This window comes from Notamacropus eugenii, chromosome 1 (assembly GCF_028372415.1).
Source record: "Notamacropus eugenii isolate mMacEug1 chromosome 1, mMacEug1.pri_v2, whole genome shotgun sequence".
Classification (NCBI taxonomy): Eukaryota; Metazoa; Chordata; class Mammalia; order Diprotodontia; family Macropodidae; genus Notamacropus; species Notamacropus eugenii.
Genome location: NC_092872.1, coordinates 331324445 through 331337811, shown reverse-complemented (window position 1 = coordinate 331337811; position 13367 = coordinate 331324445). Strand labels below are relative to the sequence as shown.

Here is a 13367-nt window from a genome sequence, read left to right as displayed (position 1 = left end):
GAGGGGGTAGGGGGGAGGGAGGGAGGAGCAGTAGGGAGGAGATCCCCAGCAGGTTATACCTGTATTTTTTATCATCGACTTTGTACAAATGGGTACTACTCAGATTAAAATACTTTTCAAGTAAAGTAGGTGAAAGAGGGGGAGAAAGGAAAGCCCTAGAGACACTGCAGAAAACATAGTTGACCCTAACCCCACCTCCCAAAAGCATCTTCCGAGGGGTGCATAATGCCCAGTGCCCCTGTTTTTCTCCAGAGCCTGTGATACTACTCCCTAGGTTTGCAGTTTCGCACAGGCTTTGTGAATAGATCTGCTAACCAAGTCTTCTCAGCAGCTGGCTGGTGGGGAACAATACTACCCTGGGAGAGCTACAGCAGACCCACACCCTACAGGTCAACTGAGCCTAGCCTTTGACATGCCTGAAGAGTTAGACGAAACCACCGCGCACTTGAAGGTTTCTGGCCTTCACTTTCAATAACGTGCTGGATATGGGAAAATGGTGGGTATAGAGCCCGCTACTCATTAGATTTAAGGATTGCCGTTGTTTCTAGATCCTAATAACACCGACGGCACCCGGAGGAAGTCATTTTTACCACATCAAGAGGCAAACCTCGATTTCATTAGGACTACTGAGTTCTTTCCTTGCTACTGGGGAGACTTAAGCTTCTTATCTAAGGAATGGAGATAGACACCAGACCATACCACAACGGTCTTACAAAGAAGAAAACTATCTGGCAAATTCCGCTAGGGATCCACGGAGTAAACATCGTATTTAGTTGGCTGGGAAATCCTGCCTGATAATGACCAAATATAATGAACGGAACAGGTCAGCAAATAAATGAGGGGAGTGGGCAGGGGGGGAAGGAAACAATTCCCTAGAGGGGGCTGGTTCCATCTCATTGGAACCAAACTAGAGACTCCCTCACCCAGTGTGGTGGTGTCCCCGCCCAACACTTGTAGATTTCTAGGTTTCTGTGCTGACAGATAATGTTGTGCTAAATCTCAGCTAAGTAGAAGCAAGGGATAATCAAAGGAGCACAACAAAACCCTTTACCTAAAAAGGCAGAATATTAGATAGCAGAAGACTATGTGATGTAGTGTATGTTGAACCTGGAGTTAGGGGAGAAATATGGAGGACTGAATCTTATCATTGACATTTATTAGGTGACCATGGGAAAATTACTTAACCTCTTTGAGCCTCAGTTTCCTCATCTGTAAAGCAGGATTGGATCTTAATAATACCTGCAACTGACTACCTTTAAAAACCATACATCATACCTTCCTATCTCTTGCTTTTCCTTGACTGTGAAGTGTCTCAGAGCACTTCTGAATGGAATAATATTAAGAGAGAAAAATGAGTATAGAACGAAGGTTTTGGTACTTGAATTGCCTTAAAGTAAAGTAGCCTGTTAAGGCTGAAGAAAAGAGGTAGTAATTCCATCTTAAGAAGTTGTCTAAGATAGAGGAAGTGTCTCTCTTACCCTCTTCTGCCCTACGTTTTATGTACACCAAGATTAGCTTTTTCCCTTTCGACCTTTGGTATTGAGTACTTCATTAGGACCTTTTTTTTCGTTCCCACCGATCATTGGTTTATCAAATTTCAAAAAGATGGAATCACAGATTCAGAGAATTTCAGAGCTGGAAAGGATCTCAGTTTCCACCTAGCCTAACTTACACATGAAAGGAATACTCACCATAATTCAGGTCATGACTCTGCTTGAAGACTTCCAAGAAGGGAAAAGTCACCATCTAAGGAAGCAACCCATCGTACTTTTGGGTAGCTCTGATTGGTCGGAAGATTTTCCAGATATCCAGCTTAAATTTGCCTATTTGAAAATAACTTAATCTTTCCTCATCACAACAGCCCTTCAAATACTTGAAGGCTGATCAAATTCTCCTTGAGTCTTCTCCAAGCTAAATATGTCCAGTTCCTTAAACCGATGCTCATGTCATGAACTCAAGACCATTCACTGGTTCCACTCCTCTGGACTCCCTGAAGCTTATCAATGTCCTTCTTAAACTTTGGTGCCCAGAGCTGAACTTAATACTCCAGATGAGGTCTGATGGTAGTGAATTCTAGTGAGACCATCACCTCCTTATTCCTGCCTCCCTTAATGTACCCCAAGATTAGCTTTTTTTAGCTGCCACTTCACTGTGCTGACTCCTGTTGAGCTTGAAATTCATTAAAAGCCCTATTTCTTTTGCAGAATAACTGCTGCCCAATCATACCACACTGATTATTCACAGAAAAGTAGTGTATACTGATACTGCCCTTGCCTCATACTAATTCCCAACTAAAGCATTGGGTTGACTCAGCTAGCCTAGGTCTTAGCTTTTCTTTAGATCACCTGGTCCTGATCTTACACACAAGAAACAACATTTTGAAACTTAAATGACATCTTCCTAGAATCAGACAATTTTAGCCTAAGTATAGGACTAAGAAACAATTTCTCTTTTCAGTAAAGATTTTTAGAAAATTCCTTAAAAATAAGAAATGGGGAAGAAAAGATGTGAAAGAGGATATCTAAGGGATCCAAAAGGGTGAGTCTGGCAGGAAGATTTAGGGAACTTTTCCAGAACATCTTCTGGGTACATACAAGCTAACTGAAGATCAGTGCAGATGAGATGCTTTCCATGATTTAGGAAATTGACTTTCTTTGTATTCATTGTGCTTAGTACAGTATTGGGGGGAGGGGAATTAAGACCTCAAAAGACAATAAGTGATTATAAATTATGAAGACTCATTTTCAAGACCCTGGAAGGTTCATTTAGTTGATAATTAAGGTACAGTTACCCTTAAGCTCTATTATACCTAATGATCCTGAAAGCCATTCTTCAAGAAAGAACATCACGGAGACAGCTGTACTTCTAGTGGTTTCACATCTATGAAATCAATTTTGGGCCTTAGGCAACTATACTTAGAAACCACAATCAATCAGAAAGTCCCCCAAAGCAGGAAATATGTTACTGTTTAAATGCAGGATCCCTATACCACTAATACATTACTGGCACACTGATGGAGAATGTATGTTGCACAATAGAGAAACAACAGGAGGCGCTATGACTGTTGTAATCTGAAGTTTCCAAACCAAAAAGAAAACAAAGACAGGGTATATAACTTAGTAGTCAAAATAGTTTATGTTTTAGCTCCTAAAGACAGTGTTAAGAAATTTATTTGAATTGTTATTCAGGTTTTGTAGGCAAATAAGGACCGCTGTCTCTGCCTGCCTGCCTTCTTTCTTTCCTTTTTTCCTTCCTTCCTTCCTTTTAAACAAATAGTGCCTCAGGAGGTAGTGAGTTCCCTCTTACTGGAGGTCCTTAAGCTAAATAATCACTTGCTGGATGTTTTGTAGGATGTTTCTTTTTCACCTATGGGTTTCCCTAGATGATTCTATAGTTCTGTCAAGTTAATTTTCTTGGACCAGTCAAGTCTAGGAAGTTTTGGAAAGTAAACTAGGAACTTGTTTGTTATATTATCATTATTACATTATATATTATTATATTATACATATAATATTGTTATGTTATATAAAACTTGGCATTTTAGCTCAAAATTGGTTTTCTTTACAAACATCCCATTTCACAAACTTTCACCCCCAAAGGTATTACCAGATTTCAATAGAATAACTTTGAAAAATACTCAAATAATTAAAAAAAATTGATGGCCAAAGAGAGCAACAAAGTCACTCACAGTACTCAGAATGAATAAGAAAAGCTTTATTTAATAATGTGCCTGAAGTTAACATCCCTATGCCTTTTAAGTGAAATTCAAATTCTGCTTGTGACATGAAGTCACACAAAAGAATATTTATTTAATAAATTTGTATGTCTCCTTCCAGATTTTAATGAAGACTTTAAAGGACAATGAGCAGAAATAATTATTATTATTAGCTATATATGTATGTATGTATGTATAAAACGTACTTATTTAGAAAGGTCTAAACAAGTCTCTTAAAATAAGATTAGCAAGATAAAAACCTATGAAAACTCAGGGTTGTTTTGTTTATTCAGAATCATTTTTGCCAGAAGCTCAATCAAGGAACAGTAGAATAAAAAAGGAAAAACCTCTTTAACTTTAGTAACATCACAGAATCAGAGCCAAAAGGGACCTAAAAGATCACATAGTCCAATTTCCTTATTTTACAACTGAGGGAAATGAGGGCCACATAGAGAAGTTAGGTGACTTACCTGGCATCACAGGCAGGAAGTAGCTGAGCCACTATTTGAACCCAGGTCTTCTGATTTCAGGACAAGTGCTTTCCATTGTGAGTGGAGAACTGGACTCCAAGACAAAATGCCTTGGGTTCTAATCCCTTTTTAGACACTTTATAGACACCAGGGCAAGCCACTTAAGTTATATCTGGGATGTTACTAGAAGTCCTCTAAGATTCCTTCTAGCTCTAAATCTCTGAATCAACGACACAACTAGCTTGGACACACACACACACACACACACACACACACACACACACACACACACACACACACACACCCTCTTCTATTATCATCCATGGAGTTGATACCACCTTAGACCTAGACTCAAGCAAAAAGAAAAAAATTGCTTTCCCTATTGCATAAGTTCTGTCGGCACCATTATTTTATGATGTTCAAGAGATTTTTTTTTTTATGGAATTTTTCTCACCTCTAATCTGTAGTAGTCATGGTAGACAATAAGGCAGGAGATTGGAATTGTCTTACCAATTATCGTTTAAATAAGTTATAGATGAAAATGAAGTAATGGTGGAGGTGGGGGGCAGTTGAGGGAACAGTGCTTTTTCCAGTTCAGAGATGGACTCTGAGAGGATCTTTCTCTTTCAAATGAGTTAGATGATTTAGGGAATTTCAGTTGCCTCGCCTCCCCCCAGAATCTCCAACCTTACTCTGACCTTTCTCTGTTAAGGAAAGCTATATAACATGCCTCCAACCCCTTTCCAAAGGGCAGAGGAAAAGGAGGGAGAGAGGTGAGGAAGCAAAAATAACTGCTTCCTACTGCCTGCCCTAGCACACAGGCATCTGTCTCATTTTCTTTTTTCTTTTTATGATTGCTTCAGATGACAAGGGGAGTGGACAACTCAGTCAAGAAAAAATGTCATAAAGATATAAAATTATTACAATGACTCACCTGCTGTAGCCGCAGGTACGGGTTATATTTCAGTGCATCCCGGTCTGCTGCTAGCCTGGGTGTTCTGGGGTTGGCTTTAACGTCATTTTGGGGTGACTCAGATGACTGGATTTCCAGTGACAGAGCAAAAACTATTATTATTTTTCTAATGAGGCGGAAGCTGGGGCGAAAAAAAAGAAAGTCCTGGGTTTGGAACACGTCAGCCTCCTAGACCCTTCTCACTATAGAAAATCCCAGGTTTGAACTTTGGGAAGTTGAACAAGGAAAAGAGGCTTGAGGGAAGGCGATGTAGAATTGGGGGGAGGAGAGTGAGAATAGTGGGCGTAAAAAAAAGACTCTAAGCTGGCATTACTAGGCTCTGTGATGGCAGCCGTTCCCAAGCAGCCATCTGGAAAACAGTAGGGTGCCCAAGTAAGGGGAACCTCGATTACAGTTTAGTGAACACAGTCTTCTAATCTCCAGGCTTTGACGCCGGCTGTCCTTTGACTTTCAATTCAAACAGAGCCTTCCCCGCCACTAGCGCCTCAGCCCCAGAATTCATTTAGGGAGATCTGCTATCCTGAGGCCGGCCCCACTTTTTTCTTTCCAAAGGAGAGTATTTTCCTTTTTGTTTTCTTCCCACTTCCCTCTTTTCTCTCCCTCCAAGCTTAAACCAATTACGTTGCTTTGCAAATAAAGTGACGCCTTAGTTTGGGGGAGGGGGCGGTACGAGAAGGAAAGAAGGGAGTTAGGGTGACCGTAAGGGAGACTAGGTGGGGGGGAACTGCGAGTGGCTGGTGCCCGTTTGTTTGCAGGTGCATCTTTGGCTTTGTAGGTGCAAGCGTCTTTGTGCAGCGGACAAATGGGGAGAGGAGAAGGAGGTGGGCACTTGGGCGACGTAAGATCCACATCAGCTCAACTCCACTCGCATCCCAGCCGGCACTTCCTCACTTTCTCAAGTGTCTCTCACCCACGCCGCTCTACGCCCGCCTTTCCCTCTCTCCAACCCTCCCCCCACCAGCTGCAATAAAGCATACACCGGGAATTGGCTTCCTCCTAGGTGGGGTGCTCGTTTGGTTGATGACCAGGGCTTTTTGTAGTTATTATTGTTGCTGGTCCTTTCTCCCCCTTCTCCCTTCCTTGCTGCCCGCCGCTTTGCAAAGGGCTGGATGATTACACCGGGCAGGTTGGCTCCATGATGTTAGGTACGGTGAAAATGGAAGGGCACGAAACTAGCGACTGGAACAGCTACTACGCGGAATCTCAGGAGGTGAGTGAAGCTGGGAGATCTGTGGTTGGTGCTCATGAAGGGGAGGAAAAGACGATGGGGCCACAAGGAATCGGGGGAGGACAAACTAATTCGTGGGACTGGGGAGCTTTTACGTACTGCGACGACTGCCAACCATGCCTAGTCTTGAAAGAACGAAAACAAACCATAATCTAAGGACTGAGATTTGGGGTCAGATGGATCAGGAGGCGGAGAGATGTCACTTGGTTTAGAAAAAGGGCTTAGACCTTTTGAGGAGCAGGAGCTTGGGATTTTGTAGGTTTTCTACTTTGGGGAAGCACTTGCCTCCACGAAGCGGAAAGCTGGAACACAAGCCCTTCCACAGTGTAGGCAGGCAGGAACATGGGCAAGTTGAAATGAACCCCTTGAGAAACCAGAGCTTCGCTGCAAGGCTGATGTTGCCATCCTCACTCCCTCCCCCACCCCCTTTTCATTTCCAAATATCTCTCCGACCAGAGTAGCTGAGTAACTAATGGACCCAAGGGACTCAGTTGTTCATTCAAAAGCAAAACAAAAACAAAACAAAAACTTAATCTTTTAGAAAGATCTTTGAGGAAAAGGCGAACTCTCTTAGGTAGAACCACTGGGTGGCGATGGTGAGAGATGAATCGACCCAAATACAGACCGAGAGAGCCTGTTTCTCTTCATTGTGGGACTTCTTTTCCCCCTTACCTCTTCCTCCCCCCCCCCCTCCCCATTCCCCTTTGCGTGACTTTGGATGACTTTTTGATTTTTATTTTACAATAAGCACAAAAGAATATTGAGAAAGAGTAGATAGGCCTAACCACCTACTAAAACTCATTTTCTCTTGAAATCACCCTGTGATTACTCAGAAGATTTATTATACTGGCACTTCCTGGACACATCCATTCAACCTGCATTTGCTGAGAATTGTGTGTCCCTGTGTAAAAAGTAATAAGAATATCTAAACGCCACAGACAGCTTAGTATGGCAACAGAAACTATTTTCATAGATACTATAGTTGGATTCCTTTAACATATATATCTATCTGTATACAATGTGCACATGTGCATGGTGAATTTAAAAACGAGTAAATGTAACCTTTTAATCTTTAATTCCCTTTTATTTTCTAGAGTAAGAAGAAGATAAAACATAACTGTATGACACTTGCTTATAGGAATTCAGTATTCTCCAATATTCTCTTAAATTAGCAATTTGAAAAATTATGATTGTTATTCAGGATACACTTTCAAAACGCTACTGTGAAATGCTTTAATTTTAGGATAATTTTTAAAAGAATGCAAACTCTTTCAGCTACTTAGCTGTCTCAGTCATACAGAAATTCCTATTTCTGGTTAAAGAGCTCCTATACAGATTTAGGCTGTGAATATGAATCAATAAAGTGATGCATGTCTTAAGTGGAGTTTTAAATGGATAGAATTAGCATCTGAGAAATTTTAAGTGGCTGAAACTGTTCTTTTCCCAGCTTCTCTGATACATCATCAAGTTTGTAGCTAACTGATAAAGCTCTCTGCTTTGAGGTCACATTTTACAAAGATCAAAGTGTACATTTTAGTATGTCAATAAATATTACAACTGAGATGTGTTGTATTAGTGTATTCTGGAATACATCAAAGGTATTATTAGAGAAAAAGGGGAAATTATTACAAATATGAACATTTTCAAAGGTGTGTTATATACTTGTAATAAACCTAAATGTGTACATTGGGATCTCTATTCTCCCCCCGCCAAATTTACTTTAAATATTAATTTACACAAACCTAAGTTAAATTTGATGGTGATTTTGTAATGCTATATGGGAATTTTTAAAAAAATACACAAAACTACTGTTTGCATAAGATTTCTGAAGGCCAATTATGCTCTACATTAGGAAAATTAATCACTCTTTCCTTCATATGAATTAGGCAATTTCTGGTAAGAAAGAGTATAGAAACAGTGTATAGAGACAGAGGAAACTGAAGGAGAGAGTGTTGGTTAAAAAGCCTGTTGCAACTCCAGCCTCAGGCCTTGCAAATTACACTTGTTAAGTAACAAAAGGAGTTTTCACTCTTTGGTTTTTTTTTTTCTTGAATAGAGATCTTTTTGAAAGTTGATTTTAGTAAATAGAATAGGAAGAAATGTGTTCTTTTAGGGGCAACAATAATCGATAAGAAAGGTCTTTAGTTTCCAGAGGGTTTTTTTTGGGGGGGGGGAGGGAGGGGAACATTTTCTAAAAGAAATCAGATTTAGGATAACAGAATAGAGGGAGACACAAGGAAAGTGAATTTTGCCTAACTTCTTGTATTAATAAGGTTCATATCCCTCTTTCTGGGTCATGTTTCATGTTAGTATTTCCTCTATGTGGACATTTGAATTTGTTTTTTCCTTTTTTTCCCCCTCCTTGTTCCTCTGGGTGCACATTCTTTGCTGAGTGTAGGGCAGTCTATAGATTATTTATATGGTAGGAGTAGTCCTTTGGATTAGAGGGCAATGCAGGTGGCTTTAGGTCAACCCATTGCCCATCCATCACTCATCCCCCTCTATACCAACTCACCCCTCTTTATCTTCTTTTACTCTCCCTACTGCAGGCCTATTCCTCAGTGCCCGTCAGCAACATGAATTCGGGCCTAGGCTCAATGAACACCATGAATACCTACATGACTATGAACACCATGACCACCAGCGGCAACATGACTCCAGCTTCTTTCAACATGTCCTATGCCAACCCAGGCCTAGGGGCCGGACTAAGCCCAGGTGCAGTGGCTGGAATGCCGGGAGGTTCAGCCAGTGCCATGAACAGCATGACTGCAGCAGGGGTGACCGCCATGGGAGCAGCCCTGAGTCCTGGGGGCATGAATGCCATGGGAGCTCCACAGGCTGCCTCCATGAATGGACTGGGTCCCTACACTGGGTCTATGAACCCCTGCATGAGCCCTATGGCATATGCCCCTTCCAACCTGAGCCGCAGCAGAGGGGACGCCAAAACCTTCAAGCGAAGCTACCCGCATGCCAAGCCCCCCTACTCCTATATTTCCCTCATCACCATGGCCATCCAACAAGCTCCCAGCAAGATGTTGACCCTGAGTGAAATCTACCAGTGGATTATGGACTTATTTCCCTACTACCGACAGAATCAACAGCGCTGGCAGAATTCCATTCGCCATTCGCTCTCGTTCAATGACTGCTTTGTCAAGGTGGCTCGCTCTCCCGACAAGCCCGGCAAGGGCTCTTATTGGACCTTGCACCCGGACTCTGGTAACATGTTCGAGAATGGCTGCTACCTGCGCCGTCAGAAGCGCTTCAAGTGCGAGAAGCAAGCTGGGGCGGGAGGCGGCGGCGGCGGCGGGGGCGGAGGCGTGGGTGTGGGCAAAGGAGGTCCAGAAAGCAGGAAGGAGCCCCCGGGAGGCTCCGGCACGAGCTCCAACTCCCCGTTACATCGCGGGGTGCACGGCAAATCCTCCCAGCTGGAGGGCGCCCAGGCATCAGGTCCTGCGGCCAGCCCCCAGCCTCTGGACCACGGTGGGGCAGGGGCGACAGGGGGCGCCCAGGAGCTAAAGACAGCGGTCTCCTCTTCGGCCCCGCCAATCACCTCTGGGCCCGTGGCGCTAGCCTCCGTGCCCCCCTCCCACCCAGCACACGTCTTGACACCCCACGAGTCCCAGTTGCACCTGAAAGGGGACCCCCACTACTCCTTCAACCATCCCTTCTCTATCAACAACCTTATGTCCTCCTCCGAGCAGCAGCACAAGCTGGACTTCAAGGCCTATGAGCAGGCTCTGCAGTACTCACCCTATGGAGCGGGGCTGCCCCTGAGCAGTGCCTCCATGGCCGGGAGGAGCACCATTGAGCCTTCAGCTCTGGAGCCTTCTTACTATCAAGGTGTGTATTCCAGACCGGTCCTAAATACTTCTTAGCTCCTGTGACTGGTGTTTTTTCTGGGATGGCCATTCTGGGAACAGGAGGAATTATTAAAAACAAAAACAAAAACAAAAAACAACCATTCATGAGACCCCAATAAACTTTTTATTTTACGTTTTTGCACAATCTCTTCCCCCTCCAGTGCAAAGGACTGTTACTTTATTATTGTATTCAAGACGCGTTGTGTATGTTATTATAAAGCAATCCAAATAACCAAACACAAACTAAAATCCTTCCTGCAAAGTTTAGTGATCCACAATTGTATATAAGAAGATATTTCCTCTTGTTCTTCCCTCCCTCTAGTCCTATCTCTTTCCCTGTGTATTTAAAAAAAAACAAAGAGGTGGTCAAACTTGTAAAATATTTGTGTGTTTTTTTTTCACTCTCTTTACTGTCCAGCTTCCCAAAAGTTTACAAGTATGTGGCAATGCTCTTAATGTTAAGAACCCAGATAAGTAAGCAAGTAGATTTGGGGGCTCTTTAAAAATTATTGAAGGAGAGTATTGTTCTTAATGTAGCAAAATACAAACAGAATCCAAGAATCAAAGGTACTTTTTTTAAAAAAAAAAAAAGATCATCTTTTTATACATTCAGATAACTGTTGACTTAAAAGGATATATGTATATTATGTATAATTTCTCAATACATATGTACACATACATGTATATCCTCTCTGCTTGCCTATGTATATGTGGCCTACATATACCTAGGTAATATACATATCACATCTTCAAAAGTTGCCTGGCCAAGTGATGTTACAAGGACCACTGCTCATTTGGTACACCAATCCCTTTTCTTCTCACTACCGTATAGATCTGAGAAAAATTGCTAAAAAAATGCCCACATGTAGATCTCTACTCTTTGATTTGCAGACTAGCAATCACTCAATGAGCATCAACCATGTGCTTGGCACAGTGGGAATATGAAGACAAAAATAAAAGAGATTGTGGTCATTTTATTCTGGGGTCACTTAACATATAAAAAATAAACCTGTGTGTTATGCCATTATAGAAATGTGATTTTTCCGGGGGGAAAAATGAGCTATTACAACATTAGGAGAGAGACAAGGTATAGGGTGTCTCATTTTGAAATCTGGTCCAAGATCCCAAAATTATTTTTATTGTGTCGCTTATTGCCATTGTTCACTTGTTTCATCCAGTGTTAATGCACCTTCCACAGGTTGATGTGGTGTTAGCATAGCCAGATGGATTTTTATTATTATTCCTGTTTGCTTCCTCAGTGTTCTTAATTTATTGCATGGTTTATATTTCTTTCTTTTACAGATGATATTGCTTTAAATGATGGTTAAAATAACAAATTAAAAGGTTAATTTTTATAAATGTGATTGTAATGGGAAATATTTTCATTTAATTAGCAAAAAAAATAATTGCGATTTAAAGCTGTGGAGTATGTTTTTGATCACTTGCAGTTAAGGCCTTTAAATAAAACAAATGTTACCAAATGAGGATTTCTGCTTTCTTACTATTGCATGCTGGTAAAATATCAGACAAATATTTTCAAAACAAAGAGTTGAATATAAGAGAAGAAGCACTCTCAACAATGAAAACTGGTGTATTTATTCAATAAGAATGTCTCTAACATAAGTAAAGTCAGTTTTCCCAAAGAAAAACGGCTGCAGGCAGAACTGGCATATGCAGGCCGATATAGGAGACTTAGTAGAGGAATTCTGGGAATCAAGGTTATAAAGATTATTTTGTTCTGAGAAATGCTGATTTCCATTTTAAGAAATGGAGGTATGCCACGATGTTTGCTTTATACAGCAAAATTTAGTATCGTATATTTAAATCATTTTCACCCTGAGCCGAACTCATCCGGCGTTTTCCTCTTTATTTGAGATATGTGCGAACATAGTGAGATCTAATTGGACATAATTAAAATGACAAAATTAACAGAGCTGGTTAATACTGTTCTTACTATTCTTATTTTAAAACAAACCTTAAACAGAGAATAGTCCTAGCTGCAGCGGACTCCAAGTGGAGAACACAGAATAAGAGCGTTCGTTTCTATGCCTAATCAGTGATGTGTCTTGGTTTTCCAAGGTATTTGTGATTCTGTATATTGTAGTGATTTTCAGTGTCGTCGTTTCTAAAATTATAGTCGCCAGGATTCCGAACTGGTGATTTCTATTGAACTCTAAGAAGCTTAAGCGTAATTTCACAGCAATAGTTATCCATAATCACAAAATCATTAATCTCCTCTAATAGCAGGCTCGCTTTCCAGTCCACCTATTTCTTTGTCAGTCTTATGCAGATTGACATCAACAGCAGCCCAAGAAAAAGCTGATCTTGGGCGAGGATGTTGTGTGAACTCCGTCCTGTAGAAAGGTTTGAACTTGAACAACTCTTACTTTGATCATTCGCACTCCGCACCGGAGAGCAAGATAAGAAAAATTGTGTAATTCTCTTAATTATAGCATAATTGATTTTCCAGGTGAAAGAAGGGAAGATTACTTCCCTATTTAAATATCTAGAGCTCCCAATCACCTTTCTTCAAACTATTGTCCATCTGAGGGCAAGAAAACAAAAGACTTATTTGAGTAACCTAACAACTTATACAAGACAACTAAGGTGTAGAAGGAATGCGTAAAGACCTAGACAAAGGGGTGGGGGAAAACCTGTAAGTCCCAATTCTCCACGTTTGTAGTCGTAAAATTCTAATTCCAAGTATGATACAAACGCGTGGCAAGAAGTCAGCTGCGTTAGAGGTTCTTGCAGGCCACGGCATTTCATTTTGCTGCTGGTCTCATTTTTTTAAGGGCTAACTCTTTTGTTTTCTTGTCTGTCTCACCTCCTCAACAAATCATTAAATTAATTTCTTGTTCCTTTCTGCAGCAACTGAATCTGTCTTCTACAATTCTTGCTGTTCTGTTTAGTAAGCACTTTAATTTGAAGGTGGAGAGAATCCCTCCATTCTACTGGTGGTGTTTTGCGGCGGATGCAGCAGATTTTAGCGATAGAACTTGGGCGATTTTCACTTCTCTAGGAGTCGGGGATTGAACAAGGAAGGCTGCTCAGTGAGGAGTTGGGGAAGGAGCCCTGTCTTCACTCAGTGCCTTCTGAAAGGTTATGAAAAGCCAAAATA

At 41.4% G+C, this 13367-nt stretch overlaps 1 protein-coding gene across 1 annotated transcript; it reads left to right on the top strand.

Moving 5' to 3' along the window:
• Positions 1 to 5878: 5878 nt before the first annotated feature.
• Positions 5879 to 10628, top strand: FOXA1 (forkhead box A1). The gene is made up of 2 exons (XM_072629761.1): positions 5879 to 6368; positions 8936 to 10628. Exons 1-2 carry the CDS (start codon positions 6294 to 6296, stop codon positions 10259 to 10261), a joined length of 1401 nt encoding a protein of 466 aa, XP_072485862.1. The 5' UTR covers positions 5879 to 6293; the 3' UTR covers positions 10262 to 10628.
• Positions 10629 to 13367: the final 2739 nt, after the last annotated feature.